A 22,039-nucleotide genomic window follows, 5' to 3' on the forward strand; every position below is an offset into this window, starting at 1 on the left:
GCAGCTGGCAGGTCAGGGACTGCTCATACACTTTTTTCCACACATTTCTTAGGAGAAAAGTCAGAATTTTGAGTTTATATCTAGCAATTCTGACTTCATGAATTGCAATTCTGATAAACAAAGTCAAGAATTGCGAGGGAAACAAGTCGCAATTACCTGTTTTATTGTATTTATTTCAGTGGCGGTTATCTGCTTCACATGAGCCGCCCCTCGAGGACGAGCCCGAGCCCGTGAGCGGCCGCGTCAGAGACCCCGTCGGTGCGCGCGCGCGTGCGTGAGCAGCGCTGCCCGCCATTTTACAGTATTGGGCATCAAGCGGAGCTCCGCCGGGGAGTCGGTAACCGCCCAGAACACACACTCGACACGAGCACACCCGAACCGACCAGCAGAAGCCCGTCAGGTAAGCGCGCGGCCGCTCGGGGCTGGTAACCGTGGCGTCTCGTGCGGTGGAGGCGTTTATTTTCCCGGTGTTTGGAAACAATGCCCGAGGGGAGGGGGTTATCGGACACGGCCACTGTGCGAGAGCAGGCCCTCAGTACCGTCTCAACGCGCGAGAACGTGCAGCGGTGTCTGTTATTAGTTATTACAGCGTGTCGGCTGCGCGCTAAATTAGCTGATATTGTGCGCGAGTCACGCTGCTGAGCTACTAATGCTAATGCTCCCGAATCACAACTGAATTAACACGCATTTATCTTGCAGCCTTTTTAAATTTCCTAAGCTGTTTTGGTGGCTCGCTTATTAACAGCACGTTATGTGCAGTGCTTTGTCACGTAGTTCTTTAAAGAGCACTTTATGTTTGTAACGTAACCTAACGCTAGCTGCGGCGGGCCTGAGACTCGTGCTGCGCGCCCACGCGAACGCGCGTGTTTAGCCATTCACATTGACTGAGCGCTTGTGTGTTTGCAGGCTACACACACAGAGTATAGACGCTGTTTAACACCAGTGCAGTCTGCAGATCTAGTTCTAGTGTTGAGCTCGTGGACTGCACTTGTTTACTGTGTTTGATCGTGCTGTGGATGAAATAAACAAGGAGTGTGAGAGACGTCTACCTATAGAGATGATTGAGGGCTGTTTGCTAGGATGCTTCATGCATGTATGATTGTGTATAATCATACGTGCATACATGCAAACCCAGAATATATTTATCATTCATTGCATGCAGGTAAAAAAAAGATTGGGTTATTCCGAGATTGCAGTATGGAACCCTATACATAAAATCAAATACCCACTTAATTTGTGTAACTGTCTACCCAAACCTGCAGTAATTTGGCTCATTGCATTTGAACAGATTTCTGGAGACATGGCCACAGAACACATTAATGGGAATGGTACAGAAGAGCCGATGGACACGTCTGCTGCAGTTACCCATTCTGACCACTTCAACACTTTAGTAGAAGCTGGTCTACCACAGAAAGTTGCTGAAAAGCTAGATGAAATTTACCTGGCAGGTAAGCCAAAACTTGAACCCTGCAAATTGACATTCATCACATTCAGTGCATGTTGACCTGTCGGTGCCATGTGTTTTCTTGTGTAGGGAATTGGCAGATCATTAGCAACTTTGTGTGGTTTCACTGTAAAATGGGTACTGCAGCGTTTAATGATGCACGGCCTGCCGAAATACAGGCTGAACTGAGCGTGTCTGGTCCTGAGAGCAGCCTTTCTGGGGATTATCTGTGTGCTGTTAGAGTGGGGGGGTCTGTCCCGGGGGCGTAAACCAGGACAATAGAGACAGCTGTCCAGAGCGGCTGGGTGCTCCTGGGATGATCATCATTACTGTACGAACGAGGTGCTGCTGCTGACTCTGTAGTGTTAGTGATGACCGATCCGGAGGTTTCTGTGGTTGAGGAAAACCTGGAGATATCAGGATAATTAGAGCGCAGGATGCTCTTGTCCCGTAATCACAAGTGACTGAAGTGATGGTCTGTGCTGAAGCCCTGTCCGAATGATGAGTCCATGAACTCTCTCTCTGAGTGTGCTGATGTTCTCCTGGAGCCTGACCTGCAGGCGTCTCCTCTCTCGGCCACGCTGAGCTGTCCCTGTTCTCTCCCTGCAGGCCTCGTGGAGCACAGTGACCTGGATGAGAGGGCCATTGAAGCTCTGAAGGAGTTCGATGAGGAAGGGGCACTGCAAGTTCTGGTCCAGTTCAAAGAGAGCGACCTGTCCCATGTGCAGGTAAGAGCCCTCGCTCTCGCTGTGCTCGGTGTGTCAGCGTAGTGAAGGAGCGAAGGATTAACTCACTCGCTCGCTCTCTTTCACTCAGAACAAAAGTGCCTTTCTCTGTGGAGTGATGAAGACCTACAGACAGAGAGAGAAACAGGGGACCAAAGTCGTAGATTCCACGAAAGGACCAGATGAAGCAAAGATTAAGGTGCGCTTGGGCTTTTTATTTAACGCATTTTATTGAAACGAAACGAGTTCCTGTGTTGATTGGTTTGGTGTTTTTCAGACGCTGCTGGAGAGGACGGGCTACACTCTTGATGTCACTACAGGTCAGCGCAAGTACGGCGGTCCTCCTCCGGAGACGGTGTACACCGGAGCTCAGCCCACGGTCGGGACAGAGGTAACCAGCGCTGTCTGAATGAGTGTTGTACAGCGTCTCTCTCCGTGTGGAAGAGCGTCTGTCTGCTGTTAGACCCAGCACATGCTGCTCAGAGGTCAGAGGACACAATCAAATCTGTGTGGCGTTCCTAACATCCAGCCGGATGAAGCTAATGCCTGTCCATTATCCCACGGGATCTCATTCTTGGCTGCTTAACAAATAAAATAAATGGACATCCTGATTAGAGTTGACCTCTCATATGAAAACAGTAGAAGGCCACGGACCAGTCACAGTTTTACTGATGCTTTACTATAGATTTTTCTTTAAGTCATTTGTGTTTGTCTGTTTTTGTTCTAGTTATTATTGTACTCAAACATTAGTTGAAAAAAATTCAGATGGTCATTTTCATGTATTTATTTTTGTTTTGTTTAACAGTAACTCTGGTCAGTCTGTGATTAATGAATGACCCGCATCACCCTCCTGTTTTCAGACTGACACTTTGAAGATTAAAGTATTAAACTCATATTTATATCAGTTTGACTGGCTGGCTCACAGACCTCTCCATGCTGCAGATCTTTGTGGGGAAGATCCCGAGGGACTTGTTTGAAGATGAGCTGGTGCCTCTGTTTGAGAAGGCCGGGCCGATCTGGGACCTGCGTCTGATGATGGATCCTCTGAGCGGCCTGAACCGCGGCTACGCCTTCCTCACCTTCTGCACTAAAGAGGCTGCGCAGGAGGCTGTCAAGCTAGTAAGACACGCCGTTGTGGTTTCACAAATTCAACTGTTGTTCAGGTATTCAATCCCTGTGTTTCTCCTCTCAGTGTAACAATCATGAGATTCGGCCGGGCAAACAAATCGGCGTCTGTATATCAGTGGCAAACAACAGACTCTTTGTGGGCTCCATTCCCAAGAGCAAGACGAAAGAACAGATCGTTGAAGAGTTTTCTAAAGTCACAGGTGAGCTTTGCTCTGAGCTGAGCGTGCGTTCATCTGTGTCCTCTCAACGTGCTCATTTCTTTTGGGTTCTTCAGATACACGTTTAACACCCTTTCTCTGTTTCTCAGAGGGTCTTACTGACGTCATCCTCTACCATCAGCCGGATGATAAGAGGAAGAACAGGGGCTTCTGTTTCCTGGAGTACGAGGACCACAAAACGGCAGCACAGGCTCGACGGAGGCTCATGAGCGGGAAGGTGAAGGTCTGGGGGAATGTGGTCACCGTCGAGTGGGCCGACCCCATTGAGGATCCCGACCCGGAGGTCATGGCAAAGGTCAGAACACCATCCAGTCTTTGGTGAAGGGGTTGTTCTGAAACACGTTCCTGTTGAGATTCTCTTTCCACATTCTCTTCAGATTAGACCGTTCTGAAGCGCTAGTTTACTGTCCCCTTGACGTTGGTTGGGGTCTTCCTTCTGTTTTGGGAGCACGGTTGATCAGAGTCATGGGGGTCATGACCTAAATCCCAGACTGATGTACCAGCGCTTATACTCATGCCTGGTCTTCTCCTGCAGCTAGAGAGCTCATGTCATCTCATCTGTTCCCAGGTGAAAGTGTTGTTCGTCAGGAACCTGGCAAACAGCGTCACAGAGGAAATACTTGAAAAAGCGTTCGGCCAGTTTGGCAAACTGGAGCGAGTGAAGAAACTGAAGGACTACGCCTTCATTCACTTTGACGAGAGAGATGGAGCGGTCAAGGTGAGACGCTGGGGAGCGAGAGTGTTGTGTTGAGCGGTCGTGACAGTGGTGTGATGGATGTGGATGTGTGCAGGCGCTGGCAGAGATGAACGGTAAAGATTTAGAGGGAGAACACATTGAGATCGTGTTCGCCAAGCCACCGGACCAGAAGCGGAAAGAGAGGAAGGCACAGCGTCAAGCAGCGAAGACACACATGTGAGTGTTGTGGGTTTCCCTCAGGGGTGTCCAGCTCTCCTCGTGAAGGGCAGCTGTCCTCCAGCTCTTACCCAGCACACGTGGTGTTTGGGGTCCTCCTGGTGGACTCTTTGGGGTTGGAGCTGGACTCTGCAGTCCTCCAGGAGCAGACGCGTCCATCTCTGTATCTCTGAGATACTTGTCACTTCACATGAGTGTAAACACCTGTGCTCTTCTGTCCCAGGTATGATGATTACTACTACTACGGGCCTCCTCAGATGCCGCCTCCTGCCAGGGGCCGGGGCAGAGGTGCCAGTCGGGGCGGTTACTCCTACCCTCCTGACTATTACGGCTACGAAGATTACTACGACTATTATGGTTACGATTACGATTACCATAACTACAGGGGCGGCTATGATGACCCGTACTTCGGCTACGATGACTTCCAGGCGCCCGCTCGAGGCAGAGGGGTGCGCGGCGGGGCTCGAGGCGGGGGCAGAGGGGCCGGCGCTCCACGGGGCCGGCTGGGCTTCCCTCAGCGCGGAGGTCTGGGGGCCAGCAGGGGCCCACGCGGAGGAGCCAGAGGCGGGGTTCTGCCGAGAGGCCGCGGGGTACGTGCTGCTCGGGGTGGACGCGGTGGAAATGTAGGAGGCAAGCGCAAAGCCGATGGCTACACCCAGCCAGATTCCAAACGGCGCCAGACCATTAATCAGAACTGGGGCTCGCAACCCATTGCACAGCAACCCTTGCACGGTGGCGATCATTCTGGTAACTATGGTTACAAATCTGACAACCAGGAGTTTTATCAGGATTCTTTTGGGCATCAGTGGAAGTAGAGAATGTAGGGCTCTTTTGTTTTCACTTCACAAAACAACAACAAATTACTACCCAATCCTTTTTATAGAGACTTGATTGGCCCTCAGATCCATTAACGGTTGCCTCTCTGCTCTTGTACATATTTTAAGAATCGGCTTGGACTCGATCAGTAGTCACTCCCTCCTGCTTCTGCCGAACTCTTTGTTTTATGTTTTGTTTGGAATCGTTTCCTACTTTTTAAAAAAAATCGTGATTTGAAATTTTTAAATTTGCATTTTGTGCTCAACCTGTCTATTTGGCTTTAGTACCATGTGTGTTCATAGGATTCTCCTCTTCATGTCTAAAATAGGTAACGGCAACAACAACAAAAAAAGGACAAAAAAAAAAAAAAGTGTCTCCTAATCTTGTATTCAACGGAAAAAAAAAGAAATTAGTATTTGTATGTTACAAAAGATAATGCTAGTCAAATAGCTTGTCTTGTTTTTGAAAAAAAAAAAGAAAAAAAGGACTTTGATCCTAATTTTTGGCTTTACATTTTGGCTTGTATTCTTTGCTGTTTGTCTGCTTGAATAAACATACACGCACCAGTGTACAAAAACTCAAATTGTGTTTCAAATTCCTGTTTCGGCAAATTCTCTCTTCAAATTGCTACAAATTAAATGCTCCTTGTGGAAGGAAAAGGACTAAAGGTTTGCCTGTAGACGTGCTGCTCCCTCACTCTGCATGCCTCAGACTGATCTCACCCAGTCCACATCCTCTCTCCACTCAAGCTCTGTGTAAACACACACCATTTCACACGACCTCCAACTGAGAGGCCTTGCTTTACTCCGATTCACTGCCATTGCAATTTTTGGGAACTTCTCTCCTGAGGTCCCCGTGCGTTTGGGCTTCAGTGGGGTTTTGTTAGAGGAACTCCACGAGGACAGAGGCTAAACTCGATGATAGCCACAGAAAGCACAATTTGATGCTAAACGGCGAGTCCAGACGAGGCGTCGTTGTCGCTGGAAGCTCTAACTCTCTTTGCTCTTGCACGTTTGTCCCCAGTTTGAGCCACTGGGAAGCTGCCACGCATGACTGTTTTTGCTTTCCTCCTGTATCTATAACTTTCCCGCCCCCTCCAGATCTCCCAATTCCTGTGGCTTGGACCCGAGCCTCTGTTGTGCTTGTCTCTCGTCTCGGGCTCCTCACACGAGTGCATGCTGAATCATAGGGTGTCGTCGCTAGTCAATGCATTTAGCTTTCTGTCTTTGACATCTTCTTCTGTGGTTGTTTGTGTCCTTGTGTGATCTCTGTCCTTCTGTGTTGTATTGATTGTTAACGCTCCTCTAATTTGTGTTCCTTTTGTCACCTGGCGAGCAGGGGAGCGGGGTGGAGGCTGGTCCTGACATGTCCCAGTGAAGACTGACCAGCTCCCATCAGGTGGGGTCACCAGGTGCTGTCGGCGGAGGGGTGTGAGGTGCGGTCCACGCTCCAGCTCGGCTCCTGCCTTACCCAAGCAGATCTACTCCACGATCGACATCAACGCAGTGTCACGATTACACGAGTGTGTGTGTGTGTGTGTGTGGACTCTTCTTTGTGTTTCGTTTTCTTTTGTTTTTGTATTTAATTTTTAAGTTTATGAGAGTGTCCCAGAACCCTTGTGTCATGAGAGAAAACGCCATTTACCGTGGAAGTAGCCCAAAGGAGTTTTATCCTTAACGTTACATGTATTTTGCACTTTGTGGATGTGTGAAGTGGCTTGGAGGAGCTTGATGCTGTTGTATATTTGTGTATTTTTAACTGGAGCTTATCATGAGGACGAACATGTTAAGCTTGTATTTGAGTCTTGCCTCTTTTTTTTGTTTTTCTTCAGTTGTTACACCCTGGCGTGACTGACCAGGCATTCCAGGTGCAAATGGTTCTTTTCTGAACCTTTTTTTAGGGTGTTTTTTTGGAAAGGGTTGGTTAACTACCTCATCCTGGAGGCTGAAACTGCCCTATCTGTACTGTACATACGGAGACTTAATGCAAGCAGGGCTTTTTATATTCAACTTATGCACAAGGGCACCATCAGAGCCAATGTACCTAGTGTATTATAGTCCTTTTGTAATGATGCTGGACAGTCAGACTGGGCATGTGAATGACACTCATGTGATGAGTCTAAAGAAGCCTTGCCTGAGCGAGTCCTGCCTCTGAGGATGTAGTTACAGCTCGAGAGACCGGTCAGGAGGATGATACTTGTGTGTTTGTAAAGGCTTGAACTTGAGGAAGAATATACTTTATTAAGCTTTAGCTGCGTTTCTCAGACCCCCGCCCCAAATGAACTGGTTTTAAAACTTTTTTTGTTTGTTTTAAAGCGATAATTCACCCAAAAATGAAAATGTGATGTTTATCTGCTTACCCCCAGTGCATCCCAGAAGTAGGAGACTCTTCAGTAAACACAAACACAGTCAGTCATATAATGGTTGTCAATGGGCTCCATGGCTTTGAGAGTAAAAACAAAAACATATACAAATCAAATTAAACCCTGCGGCTCATGATACATTGAGATCTTAAGACATGAAACGATCTGAAACTGAACAGTATTTAGATGTTATACTGACCTGAGCGCACGACGCGTGTACTTGCTCTGGCATAGTAGACATATTAGATAAATACTGTTCAGTTTCTTGCACAGACCAATCATTTCATGTCTTAAGATCTCAATGTATCATGAGCCGCAGGGTTTAATTTGTTTTTGTTTAGTCTTGAAGCCGTGGAGCCCATTGACTGCCATTATAAACAAAGTCACCTACATCTAGGATGCCCTGAGGGTAAGCAGATAAACATCACATTTTCATTTTTGGGTGAACTATCCCTTTAAGAAGATGCAGCCCGTGTTGATGGCTGCTTGATCAATTTTGAAACCAACACCATCCCTTTTGTGAACTACATGCCGCTTAGGCATACACAAATCACCATGGTTTTTAAAGGTAAGTCCAGAGATTCACCTGCACATGGAGATCGTTCTGATAGCCGTTCAGATCAATCCGCTGCTTCCTCGTTCTCTCGATGGAGGTGGTTAGGCTGGTCTGGCTGACAGGAGATCAGCTGGGATTGTTATCTGTACTTAAGCTTTGCTCCATCTCCACCCTGGCGCTGATTGTGGATCAGACTGGACTGGTGAGAGCGTCATGCCATTCCCCGTTCAGTCTGTATGAAGAGCTGTGCTCAGGGCGGGCAGGACGTCTGATGTCAGTGAACTGGGCACACCATAGCTGCCTTTTCATCACATTTAATGTGATGGATTATTAAGATATGCATCGTTTTGGGCATGTTATTGGTGACTTTAATTCTCTTAAGCGCTTGTTACAGGGTTTATACGTTTTTAAAGGGATTCTGTTGATGTTTCAGTTTCTTTTTTTGCCTCTTTAAAAGTATTGACTGGATTTTGAATATGACTGACTCCACGATTATTTCTGTATCACCATCAGACCATTTTTATAAAAAATGGTGTTTTAAAGTACTGCTGCATAACAAGTGTTTTTGCATTCCTGCAAATAAATTTTGTAAAATGAAAAGATGTCTCTTTGCTTGATGCTGTGGTTTCCAGAGTGCCTTTCTGTCAAAACCTCTACTTGTGATTGTCTTGTTTAATCAGTGGTGTGTTAGGTTACATTGACTTATTTAAATTTAACAAGAAAAAAAAAAACTCTAATTTTGATTTTTACAAAAAAAAAATCTGTATGCTCATTCATTTTTACCACCTTTGGAATGGTGTGTTTCTTTTTATTAATTTGATTTGATTTTTAATTTTTTTTACTTTACTACCGTCTTTTTCAGCGGTTGTGTTAGTCACTAAAGTATAACAAACCGTGCAAAGAATAGGCTCCAAAAATCACTTTCCATCAGTCTGGTTTATTTGAGGTGACATCACATTTTTTGTGTTGAATGAATATATTAATGTACCGTTCCACAACATTCCTACACCATAAATTTAGCAGAAGCATTTTCCAAAGTGACTCACACATAAAGGTAATCACAAACAGTCTCTCATGAAAGCAGTGATATTCGTAGTGTGTGGCCAGGCTGTTGTTCCCAGTGAAGTTGTGAGTTGTAAATGGAGAAAAGAAGAGGAGTGAGCACAGAACCTTGAGGAACCCCAGCAACCCGCAGACAGTCCTCCTCTCAATGAGACCGTGAGTTTAGACGGAAGCCACTGAAGTACTGTACCTGTGATGCTCATGTCAGAGGGGGTGGACAGGAGGATCGGGTGTTTACAGTGTCAAAGACCATACACAGGTCCTGTAGAATAAGGAAGAAGACTCTCATGGTGTTATGGCGACATCATGTGGTCAGCGTGTGAATGTGATGTGTGATTGACTGGGAATCAGTTTTGAGGATGGAAGTGGGACATCTGTCCTGGTCTCTCATGCAGCTTAAGGACCGTCAGGATTCATCATTACAGACAGCTGTTATTGAGAATTACAGAGGACAGAAGATGTTATTTTTGTTGTTGTTGGTGAAACTGATGCCATCATCATGGAGATCAGTGTTTGCTGTAATTCTCAATAACAGCAGGTGTTCATCACTAATGCACAATGATCATTTAATCACATATTTACAGGCAGTAAATCTTACATCCTACTGCCATCTCAACACAGCTGTGCCAGTTCTGCAGATTTATTCTGATGAAGCAGCTGTCCACCTTCACCTGTCTTTGCTGTCATACCTCATTGATGCAGTCAAACATGTGCTTACTGGAGCTCCCGTCAGCAATACACAATAACGTGTTTTTACAGCACAATCACAGATATACGATACTATTTAACGTCCTTACACCTTCAGCAAGTCAACAGTTTACAGTACCCAACAAAAGCGATTTAAACACAAGGAACTATTTTTGATTCATAATATTCACAATGTCAAACAATCCCCATGATCTGTAAAAACCTTAAAACACTTGATTATTAATGCCATGTCGCTTCGTCAAGAAACTCACACGTGCTTATAGACTGAACATAATGTGCACATGACGTCATAGTTTTCACAAATTCATGTTTTCATAGTTTATGAAATAGCAATAGCAATGACGGTATTGTTTCCAAAAACTTGAACTTGAAGTTAACCTGAAAGTTTGTGTTTTCAGGCCCACAAAACACCTTTGCATGCAAATGAATAACCAAAATGTATAAAAAGATTTCCAATTTTATTTAAAAGCTGTGTCATGTAAACACCCTGAGTTACCAGACCCAGGATGGTGAATACACAGCATGCATGGTAACTATTTGCAATGTGGAGATTAATACAGAATTGAAATAATAAATTACAAAATGCATAACTTTAACTTGTCTCTGTGTGGTTAATGGGGAAATATATCACTGGGGAACTGTGGTAGACATAACACATTGCAGTGACCACTAATATGTGAATGTAATACTACAAAGACTCAGTTGTGCCAGTCAAGACAAAGTTGTGCCAATGTCACCCTCAACATGAAAAAATGCCACTTCTTTAAAAGGCAACAACATTTCTGGGCCATATCATCTCTGAGAAAGGATCAGAGGTTGATGTTGAAAATCCCAAGATGTCATTCAATATTCTCCCAAACACCTCAAAGCGCTCTTACATTTCCTGTGATTAACCGGCTCGTATCACAAATTCATACCTCATTTTGCAGATATCACAGCTCCCCTCAATAACCTAAAAAAGAAAGATGTGAAGTGGCAATGGTCCCCTGATTGCCAAGTTATCTTCGACCCCATCAAGTTGTCTCTTCACAATCCTAATACAGCCTGACCTCAATCAGCCGTATCAGGTGCACACTGACGCCAGGGACGTGGGTCTGGGTGCCGTTCTTTTCCAGCAAACACCTGAAGGACAGAGAGTCATAGCTTATGCATCACATACATTACATGGGTCTGAGCTTAACTATTCTACTTCTGAAAAAGATGGTTTGGCTTTGGCCTGGGTGGTGGAGAAGAGGAAACCTTACATGGAAGGGGGACGATTCGATGTATACTCACTATTCCGTCTTTGCTCGGGTTATTGAAAGCCCCAAAACCACCTCGCATCTGACCAGATGGGCCTTGTGTCTAAGCAGTTTGACTTTTTGAAAGGGTTGTCTTAACCAGGTTCCAGACACACTGTGTAGAGCACCTATGCTTTAGAGGGAAGATTAGTGATGGAGAGATGAAGCCTTATGTAGGATTGAAGCTTTTCATCCACGTGGTTCACAAAAGGGTTCTTTTTTTTGTTGTTTTTTTTGTCTGGAGGCTTTGTTTGCTCACAATAACACCTACTGACCAAAGAGTGTAAAACAAGCAGATACATTACAGATGACCCGATGTGAGCAATGATTACTCTGTTTAGAAATAATAGTGAAGAAAAATGAATATAATGTGCATTTCATAATGATTGTATAGCATAATATAACATAACTGTTTAATCAACGTATTGGCTTGAAATGAATAGGGCTCTCAAATGTGTGTGAATCAAGTCTTTGCTCATAATAGCCAGGAGGGCCAGTATTATTAGTCTGAAACTGTAAAGTGGGTGAGTTTACAAGATTCAAACCACTTCCTGAACCGGTCTGGCCAAGTGAGGCTTCGGACATCATCAATGATGTAATTTCTCTAGAGTGATACAAGCCTCGATACACGTCATCAATGATGTCATAACCCTAACCCTAACACAAAGAGAACTTTCCTGTTCCGAGCGGAATGGGTATGTTTTCCCAGTGTTATCCAATCTGAGTGGGTCGTGCTAGGACAGCAGTGATGGTCTCCTTGTTGTGAGACACAGCCTACACAAAAAGGGGGCTTTTTGAAGGGGGTTAATTGTTAACCTTAATTCTGCAAAATGTGTCTATTGCAGCGCCATGCAGTCACCAGCATGACAGGATGTGCAAAAGCCACAATTTTTTATTTTTAGGCAGTCTCCCCTGATTTAAAGGGGTTTTAGTCTGAATAAAATGCTAGTATCAGGACTGTAAAATGAATAGATGTGATTATTATTATCATTTGATAAAATGGAAAGAGCATGCAGTACATTTGAGATAATTTTACTTTGTTGTCTGTTTCCTATCCTGTCATGCTGAAAACGCCTCTTTAAATGGTTTTGTGGTGCTTTTTGTTGTATTTTAAAACAGAATTGCAATGTTTTAAACTGAATTGCATGTGGCTGTGCTGTGAGGTTTGTGAACTGCTTCCATCTGCGCTGTGCAGCAAAACACACTGTTGCTGGGTGACCCCCAAACACATTCACTAGATTCTATAGCATTCGTGTGGAGCTGGTATCCTCTCATGTTCTTACCTAAAATGGGTAGAAGCACTGAGAGGCCCTGGTTAGTGTTGGCTGCTGTAACTACTCCAGAGTGTCTGTACTGTAGACCCTGTCCAGCTCATTCATCCCCTCAGCAGTCAGACGTGGTGGAACGTCCAGCTCAGGCCTTCACTCTGTGAATCGGTGAGAACCGGTAGAGGGCTGGGGTCCATATTTAGAGACCTAAGTGGATCCCATATGTGTAATAGCCTCAGAGACCTTGTTTCCCCGGCAGACTTCCTGCCCGATTCAAGAGGGTTACAATCACCTCTTATGTCCCATATGCACCTAACGGTCGTTCATATGTGTAAGTGCTTCCGAAACCTATTTTTGGAAGGATTTGGCTTACTCAGCTTTCCTGTTCTGAGTGGAACAGTTTTCCCAGTGTTATCCAATCTCACAGTGATGTTGTTCCAGTGTCAGATTTTGAATTTGTGAAATCCAGCATCTACAGTGCATTAGATCGTGACAGTGCATGCGTGCAGACGAGGACAGTGCGAGCGCGGGTTGGGCTAGATTTATTTGGAGGTTATTGCTCATGTCTCATTTGGCACAAATCCAAATGTTTCCATATTTGAAATTTATTTTAATGTTACACGTCACACGTCTGTCCTAAATCTCTTAGATTTAATCTTAATGAAGTCAGATATATATCTTATATTTCGCTTATTTAAAAAATATTTATTTACATGTGCTATACATTTTCCTTCAAGCATCCCATTTAGTCCCATTTAGCTGGAAAACCTGTGCCCTAGTTAGGTCCATGCAGAAACATGTAAACGATGCTCATGACATCACTGTTTAGTGTCATCATCAGTGTCAGTCACAGTGCCTTTTAATTGCTGTTTTGAATCCAGCAATTATTTATTTACAAATTATAAGGTCTGGTATAAAAGCTTTGTTTATTAGAGGATTAATTGGTTAGCTGAAAAATGTTACATTGCAACCATACATTTCCACATTGTTTGAACCCATATAGCCTACATTTGCGGCTTTGTTGTGGTTTGCTGGTTGGTCACGAATTTCCACAAAAACTGCAAAGCGCCAGATATGAAACAATTATAAGTGTGAAGTCGCATGCTTCAAACGCTCTACCATCATCTACATCCCAAAGAAATCCAAAAACAGGGCTGTGTTCTCTCCCCACTGCTCTTCTCCCTGTACACTAATGATTGCACGTCTAAGGACCCCTCTGTCAAGCTCCTGAAGTTTGCAGATGACACCACACTCATCGGCCTCATTCAGGACAGTGACGAGTCTGCTTATAGACAGGAGGTAAAAGAGCTGGCTGTCTGGTGCACTCTCAACAACCTGGAGCTTAACACCCTCAAAACAGTGGAGAAACCCCCCTGCACTCCCCCCACTCACCATCATGAACAGCACTGTGACTGCAGTGGAGTCATTCAGGTTCCTGGGGTAGTCCCTCGCGGGATTGCTCATGGTCTGCTGAATGGTCTTGATTCGAGCGGGATACAGTTGTACCCACATCGTGATCGAATCCCAAACTATGCCGAGATAAGTCGTTCTCTGGGCTGGATAAAAAGATGACTTTTCTTGGTGTTGAGTCTCAACCCTAGAGAAACTAGATGAGCTAACACTATGTCTCTGTGTTGTAGCAAAATCTCTTGCAATTGTGCTAGTATCAGCCTATCGTCGATGTAAATCAAAATGTGTAATGGAGCCAGCGCTGCATCCATGCATTGTGTGTACGTGTGGGGTGATAAGGCTAGGCAGAATGGAAGAACCCGAAATTGGTACGGTTCGCCCTCGAAAGCGAACCTCAGGAATTGCCTGTGTTGTGCCGGATTTGCGACACGACCATCTTGACGGTTAACATCTTAAACTTGAGCGCTTTGACTGTAAAATTTAAGCCTTGAAGATCTAAGATTGGACACTTTCCCCCATCCTTTTTGGGAACCAGAAAGTATCTGTTCTAATAGCCTGACTCTCTTCTTGGAAGAGGAACATGTTCTATGGCCTCTTTGCTCAGAAGAGTTTGTAGCTCTTGTGATAGTACCTGCACCAGCTCCAGTTTCATGGAAGTGGAGACCACGCCGTTGAAACATGAAGAATGACAAATAAATTGGATCCTGTATCCTATCCGTACTGTGCTTAATACCCATGCAGAAATGCCCGGCAGAAGTTTCCACGCTGCCAGACTCTCAGAGAGTGGTACCAATTTTAACACTTCCTTTTGAGGGGATGTTAGATGATCCGTGTCCTGAATGACAGCAGGAAACACTGGAACATCTAATATCTTGCTGGAAACCACTGCCCACCGAAGCACGAGCGGTGGAGGGGGTGGGGTGAAAAGCTCTTGAGCGCGCCCCATCCCGCGAGGGACTACCCCCACCAGATCGGGCGCCAGACTGTCAGGACATTCTCTTCTTGTTAATGATAGTCCTGAGGTCTGGCTTGGGAGGTTGCTTAGAACGGTGAACCTGTCCCCAAACCCTACGAGGTGGAGCACGGTCCACCATACTCTGCTTTTTAACCTCCCTGGCTTTTGAAGGACCGGGGTGAGGCTGGGTGGCTGATGGCCCCTCCCCTTGAGTGCGGCGAGGAAGGAACTGAACAAATGCTTCTTCATGTTTTTTTTTACTTCCCTAAACCTGTTGACAACCGTATTAACCGAATCGCCAAACAGGCCAGATGGAGAGATAGGAGAGTCTAAAAAAACAAATGATCTTTCTCTTTAATGCCCATCAAATTAAGTCACAGATGCCTCTCCATGCTGACTACAGTGTTAATTTTGACAGCAAATTCGGATTTAGTCTTAGTCTTAGTCTTTTGAATAACACACCATTTAGTTTTAGTCACATTTTAGTCATCTGAAATGTTTTAGTCTTAGTCTAGTTTTAGTCGACTAAATATCATAAGAGTTTTAGTCTTAGTCTAGTCTTAAGTCTTTTAGTCTTAGTCTAGTTTTTTTTTTAGTAGAACAAAGTCAACTTAGTTGACTTGACTAAATGTTTCCATCAGTCTGTTATGGAATGGTATTTATAAAATAAACATAAGGCCTGCTCTCAATGAAAAATATACATGCTCTCTGAAAAAGATATGCATTCGTCCTGAATGATATGCAATGCATATGACATTCTTTCAAGATTAAGTACAGTATTATTGAAATAGACAACCACCTATATTATATTTGTATTGTATGTTCATTCTATTTCTTTATTTGTGCTATTTACACAAAGTTTACATTTTTTAAGTTTGTTTTTGTTCATTTAAAATAGCACTGCATAGTCTTCACTGTAAAATAAAATACACAATCAAACCAAAATGTATTCAGACACCTTCAACGTTTCTTACAATATCACAGTTTATTTGCTGTAGTTTAGAAATTGGTAATAAAATATGACAATAACTCAGGCTTAAACTGTGTCAGAACAACAAATTCATCTTGATAATGTCTGATGCAATGCTTAATTTGGTTCAGTCTGTGGTGTGAAAAGGTTGCATTAGAAATTAAAGAAAGAAACACTTAAGCAAAACATGCTCAGGTCCCTAATATTTTTTTGTTTTGTTTTTTTTAGTCACTAGTAAAACAATATAATCTATTCTATCTGATTTTCGGATTGACTTTGGATAAATTCTTGTTAAAACTAAAAAGTAATTCAATCAAGAGCAGTGAGTGATTTACTTTCATTTTCATACATTAAAGACACTGACAGCAGAGCTACTAAATTAGGCGCGGTCACTTTAAGAGACAAATGCATCCATTATAAAGATACGCATCCGATTTCTTTCCAACGCTTTACTTTCACTGAAGACATAACTACAGACTTTTTCGAACACACTTTCCAAGACGGGTATTTCGACATATTTAGTATGTATTTGTTGTCGGTACAAAAGCAAGAAGACTTTGAGACGCGTCTCTGCTTGCTCCCTGAACACCAGAACACCACGCTGCTGAATTGAGCTCTTTCACTTTTCGCTCTTTTTCTTATGTTTATTTAAAATGCGATTTGTATTTGTTCGTTCAGGGTGCAGGAGGACGCAAACGTCCTGAAGGAGAGCTCGGTTCAGTGTTACGCGAGTAACCAGCTGCTCTGCTCAGTTCAACTTTCCCGCAGCGCGGGGCTGAAGCCAACTTGATGTGTTGAATGCTTGGAGCACGTTATAAAACGTATTCTTAAAATACACATTTCTGTTTTAATAAATGCTCATATTAAAACATAGCATTACACATAAGTAGGTACAAAAATAATCAGTGATACATTTACGACCCCATAAAAATTTGGGTCGCAATGGCATTTCAAAAGGTCGCAGTGTAGTTCCCCGTGTAAACAACTTAACTGTTATGAAAACGTCCTCGAAACTGTGCGAATTTCTGCAAACTCATCTTTGTTCTCTTTTCTGTGTAACTGCTGCTTTGTTTAGCTGTTGCGCTTGCATTTGCCGCGGCTTTTTAAAATGGCTCGGCTGCTTCTGCATAGATCAACCTACCCTCAAAGATTCGCTCTGATTGGATCTCTTCTCCATTCGTCCCTCCCATATATTTTCGTCTCATTTTTATTCGTTGACTAAAGTGTCAGTTATATTTCGTCACGTTTTTCGTCATCATATCTGACTTTTTATTTAGTTTTTATTTAGTTTTCGTCCGTGAAAAAGGTTAGTTGACGAATATTTTTCGTCATAGTCTTCGTCAACGAAATTAACACTGGCTGACTAAAGCTGACATAGAACGGCCAATGGCATGGGCCGTTTGCTTGGTCGCACGGAGAGACAAATCTGTGGCTCGATGAAGCTCAGCGAACGCTTCCTCAATGATTGTACTGCCCACACTAAGTCCTTCAACAGGTCAGCATGGTATGCCTGTAACACTGCCATAGTGTGAAGCGCAGCACCAGCCTGACCTGCAGCTTGGTAAGCTTTATCCACTAGCGATGATGTTTAGTTTAGTGGGGAGTGTAGGTTTAGTGGGGAGAGTAGGTTTCTTAATCAAGGATGCAGATTCGGGATTCGAGGAGAAGGGAAGCGAAAAGGAATGATGAATTTGGAAATAGTTCAGAATGCTCACACTCACTTGTCTCTAAAGCCAGAAACACGTGCTCTTCCCCCAAACAAACAAAACAGTAATCATGTGTATCCAGCTCAGACATGGGATGAGAGCATGGAGGAACACAACACTTACCATTTCGTTGGCTCATCCTAACGAAGATCTTTAGCTGACGAAATAATTTTCCTGACGCACACATGGACAGAATGATCTGAAGACAAAAGACCTGTGGATGCAGCCCACTGCTCCGGGTGTGTGCTCACAGTGTGTGTGTGCGTGTGTTCACTGCTCTGTGTGTGTGCATTTCGGATGGGTTAAATGCAGAGCACAAATTCTGAGTATGGGTCACCATACTTGGCTGAACGTCACTTCACTTTCACTTTCACTTTCACCTGTGGCTTATCTATTTATAGCCCCGTGTTGCGGGCGCGCTCCAATGATGTCATCAACCGAGGCTATATTACCTCTGGGTTAGGGCTGGGACAATGCGTCGAAGTCATCGATGACGTCGACGCAAAAAATACGTAGACGCAAAATATGCGGATTGATTCGTCGAGCTGTTTTTACTTCTCTAAAAAACGTTTGCAAAACGTTTACCTTATGTGCGCTGAATATAAGCAATGGCCGGATCAACATTCTGTCCAACGTTATGTAACCAATCCAGGGGTTTTTCTGCATTGATCTTTTTTTTTTGGCGGCTGTCAAAGCCTTATTTGATCGGTGAGTGATGTAGAATAGAATGACTGACAGGGCACGTACGAGAGAGAGCCCCGGCTGCGCGCACACTCACAGTCTTCAAACAACACGAGCGCTTCTTGCTCTCTCTCTCCCTCGTGCATATTAATCAAAATCATTAAACACAATAGAAAAAAGGCAAAACACCAAAGTTTCACGCGCGCTCGCGCACTCACAGTCTTCAAACTACACGAAGGCTGACTTGCACTTTCTCTTTCTCTCTCTCTCTCTCTCTCTCTCTCTCTCTGTCTCTCTCTCTCTCTCCCTCGTGCATATTAACCAAAATCATTAGACAAGATAGAAAAAGGGCGGAATGCCAAAGTTTCACGTGGAGCATTCATAGATTATTTTTTTCTCCATGACAGGCTGCTGGCTCCCACTGTTAATTTTTATTTATTTATTTTTTTGGAAAAGCACTTTCTGTATTACCTTAAAGCCCTCAAGTTTACATTGGTTACTTTATTATTTTAATTGCTCTAAACAAGTATTTTGGGTGACTTTTTTTATTGAATGCTAGACATCAAGTTGTTGTTATTTTCATCTGAAAGAAGAACTTTTTTTCAGTAAGCTAGGCCTTATGTGTTCAGTAAGCTTGTTTCAGTAAGCTATGTGTTTTCATGTATTTTTTTCATTCATATATGTAAATCAACATGTATAAATTGTTAGTAGTCAATTAATGGGGAGATAATAGAAATCGAATCGGTCTGAAAAAATTAATCGTTAGATTAAGCGATGCATCGAAAAAAATAATGGCTAGATTAATCGTTTAAAAAATAATCGTTTATCCCAGCCCTACTCTGGGTCAATTCTATCAACGTGTTACACACATTATTCACAGCTGGTTACGATTAAGACATTTTCCAATTCGCTGAGCAGCGCAGCATCGGCTGTAGCTTTCAGAAGGGAACTGAGACATTCTTTATTTGAGCAAACACTGACTGCATTTTAGCAGCAAGCTAACCATCTATTAGGTAGAAAGGCAGACTGCATCTTCTAGAGAATATTGAGCTGAAGCTTGACTTTACAATATTACATTTTTAATTTAATTTAATCGCACAGCCCTACTAAGAGAACCAGATGGTGCAGAAGGTCTTTGATGAATGAAAGATAAAGCTGCCGCCTGATGGATCTGTTTCAGACACTACATGATCTTAACCTTTATCTCCTTAGCTAATCTCAGTTGCCCAGACTGATTCATCTTTTCAGAACCGTTTAAATATTGGTATCCATATTGCAACTGAGAATTTTTAGTTGATGCTTCTTGTCTCTCAAAAAGGTAGCAATTGCATTTCAGCATCAAGAAAACTGAACTACAAATGCTCCCCTTTTCATAACAGTTTTGTCTATAATCTGTTTATAGTTTGTATGTATTGTGCAGTCTTCCCTGACTGATTGCAAGCATTCACTTTGTCTGTGTTGATTTCAGTGTTGATTTCAGTTGGGCGCTCATCCTTTACCTTACCTTACCCATGGGTGTTTTCTAGGGCTACACGATATATCGCAATTATTCCAATAAATAGGCTACTTCTAAACATTGCGAGAAGTTACTTACGTGACTTGCTTGATGTTTAAAAAGAGAAAACAACTTGTGTTCTCGTGCTGTCTGTCACACACCTGAAGTGCGCACACCAAGAAGTAGTTGTGGCGAGGGGGGCGTGGTTTAACGGAATCCGCAACGGGAGAGAGACGGAGGGAGCAGAGCGAGGCGTAAGTAGGTCAAATGCAATTAACGAACACGTGTGTTTGATTGCAGTAATTGGCGTGGAGAGACCGGATATAAGCCGAGTCACCGCAGAGAGAAAGAGAGAGAGACACGCTGGGACCTCGTTCTGCACTAGGGAAGCTACAACAGTGCTTTAAAGTTATTGAAGTTATTGACCGTGTTTAAGCAATCGTTTGCTGTCTACGCCCAGAGGGCATCGTGTTTTTCTTATTTTTTATTACTGAATAAACGAGTGTCCCAGCAACAAGCCGACCCCTGCCTTCTTCCTTCCTATTGAGACTGTGTTGAACCTTGTTACAGTGGTGCCGAAACCCGGGAAGGAAGAAGAGCATCGCCGCCATGCAATCTCCGTCAGGTACGCCATTTGCGGACATCATTCAGTCGCTCGCCGGTCTTCATCAGGAACAACATCAACACATGCTGGCGATCAAGGAGGAGCAGGACAAACGCTTTGAGGCGCTCCTCCGGGCCCAGCATGAAGACCGCGAGCTATTCCGGAGCTGGGTAGACCGGGAGGCCCGGGCCACCCCTTCGTTTAAAGACCAGACATCTCCTCTGCCGCTCAACAAGATGGGGCCTCAGGATGACCCGGAGGCCTTCCTGGACCTGTTTGAAAAATCGGCAGAGGCTCGAGGGTGGCCCCCTGCGGACTGGCCCCTGCGGCTCATTCCCCTGCTGTCCGGGGAAGCGCAGGTGGCCGCTCACCAACTGCCAGTCCAAAACCTCCTGGTCTACCAGGACCTCAAGCGTGCCATCCTCCAGCGGGTCGGTCGGACTCCGGAGCAACATCGCCAGAGGTTCAGGACTCTAACCCTGGAAGAGTCTGGCCGGCCCTTCGTGATGGCACAGCAGCTCCGCGATTCCTGCCGCAAGTGGTTGATGGCCGACAGTAGCGACGTCGAGGACGTGATCGATCGTGTGGTACTGGAGCAGTTCGTGGCCAAGCTGCCAAGGAAGACAGCGCAGTGGGTCCAGTGCCACCGCCCGACGTCGCTGAACCAGGCCATCCAGCTGGCGGAAGACCAAATGGTGGCGTGTCCAGGGGTCGGCGACCCCTTACCATCTGCTTCTCTCTCTCCTTCTCTCTCCTCTCCTCCCCTCTCTCTCCCTAAATCTGTCCCTCTCCCCAGGTCCCGTGGGGGGCTTCCGTCGAAGCTAGCCCCGAGGTGGAGGACGAATTACGGGGCTGAGTCACCAGCAGGTCCCAGGGCTCCTCCCAGGGGTGGGACCTCGCCCATGGGATCCGTTCCCCAGGCCCCGGCCTCTCCGCTCTCTCCTCGCCAATCGCTTGACCTACTTCCTGCCGCCAGGGTGGCGGTAAAGTCTGGGCCGGCCTGTTGGCGTTGCGGGGACCCAGGGCATTTTATCGATAGGTGTCCGGTGATGGAAGTGGGGACGTTGATCCGGGTCCCCGACGCGCCAAAGGCTGCCCTCGATCAGGCTGGCTTATACCAAATACCAGTGAGTATCAGGGGGGTTACATATCAGGCTTTGGTGGATTCGGGATGTAACCAATCCTCCATCCATCAAAGCCTGATTCATCCGAAGGCATTGGATAATAGCCGCATGGTTAGGGTTCGGTGTGTACACGGGGAAGTGGTGAATTACCCTATTTTGCCTGTGGATATTAAATTTAGGGGAGGAAAACATAGAGTAGAGGTGGCCGTTAATCCGCACCTCAGGCATCCGATAATTTTGGGTACGAATTGGCCCGCGTTTAATGAATTATTGGGGTATTTATGTTCGGATGGCTCTTGGGGGAAACAAGGGAGGGATGGAGTAGCGGTTGCGCAGGTGGGAGAGGCTGAACCGGAACCACCGGAACCTGTTGCAGGGGAACCGAGTGCTCCCGAGCGGAACATCCTCCCGGAGCGCGATGATTTTCCCCTGGAACAGTCCCGCGATGAGACGCTAAAAAATGCTTTTGACCAGGTTCGCTCGATCGACGGACAGCTTCTCCTCCCTGACCAACCGCTCTCTTATCCTTACTTTTCAATTTTAAAAGATAGGTTGTATCGGGTGACCCAAGACGCCCAGACAAAGCAAGATACAACCCAGTTGTTGATACCTAA

General features: G+C 44.9%; 1 protein-coding gene across 5 annotated transcripts; it reads left to right on the top strand.

Moving 5' to 3' along the window:
- The first annotated feature begins 234 nt into the window (after nt 1–234).
- On the top strand, nt 235–8,762 carry LOC127938394 (heterogeneous nuclear ribonucleoprotein Q). 5 transcript variants are annotated; one of them, XM_052534981.1, is made up of 12 exons: nt 466–1,162; nt 1,289–1,448; nt 2,054–2,172; nt 2,261–2,368; nt 2,447–2,560; nt 3,112–3,288; nt 3,362–3,497; nt 3,605–3,810; nt 4,084–4,233; nt 4,307–4,428; nt 4,652–5,175; nt 6,583–8,762. In XM_052534981.1, exons 1-12 carry the CDS (start codon nt 1,124–1,126, stop codon nt 6,606–6,608), a joined length of 1,881 nt encoding a protein of 626 aa, XP_052390941.1. In that variant the 5' UTR covers nt 466–1,123; the 3' UTR covers nt 6,609–8,762. The 5 variants fall into 5 exon arrangements, with proteins under 5 accessions (XP_052390943.1, XP_052390944.1, XP_052390941.1 ...); XM_052534982.1 differs by having other exon boundaries at nt 468–1,162; nt 4,652–5,018; XM_052534983.1 differs by lacking the exons at nt 466–1,162; nt 6,583–8,762 and adding an exon at nt 235–400 and having other exon boundaries at nt 4,652–5,827.
- The last annotated feature ends 13,277 nt before the right edge of the window (nt 8,763–22,039 follow it).

The sequence above is a fragment of the Carassius gibelio genome, chromosome A20 (assembly GCF_023724105.1).
Source record: "Carassius gibelio isolate Cgi1373 ecotype wild population from Czech Republic chromosome A20, carGib1.2-hapl.c, whole genome shotgun sequence".
NCBI lineage: Eukaryota > Metazoa > Chordata > Actinopteri > Cypriniformes > Cyprinidae > Carassius > Carassius gibelio.

Coding starts and splice junctions, on each gene's coding strand:
- LOC127938394 (XM_052534980.1), top strand. CDS start 1,124: ATGCAAACCCAGAATATATTTATCATTCATTGCATGCAG. Junction 1,163..1,288: donor TTATCATTCATTGCATGCAG/GTAAAAAAAAGA, acceptor GCATTTGAACAG/ATTTCTGGAGACATGGCCAC. Junction 2,561..3,111: donor AGCCCACGGTCGGGACAGAG/GTAACCAGCGCT, acceptor TCCATGCTGCAG/ATCTTTGTGGGGAAGATCCC.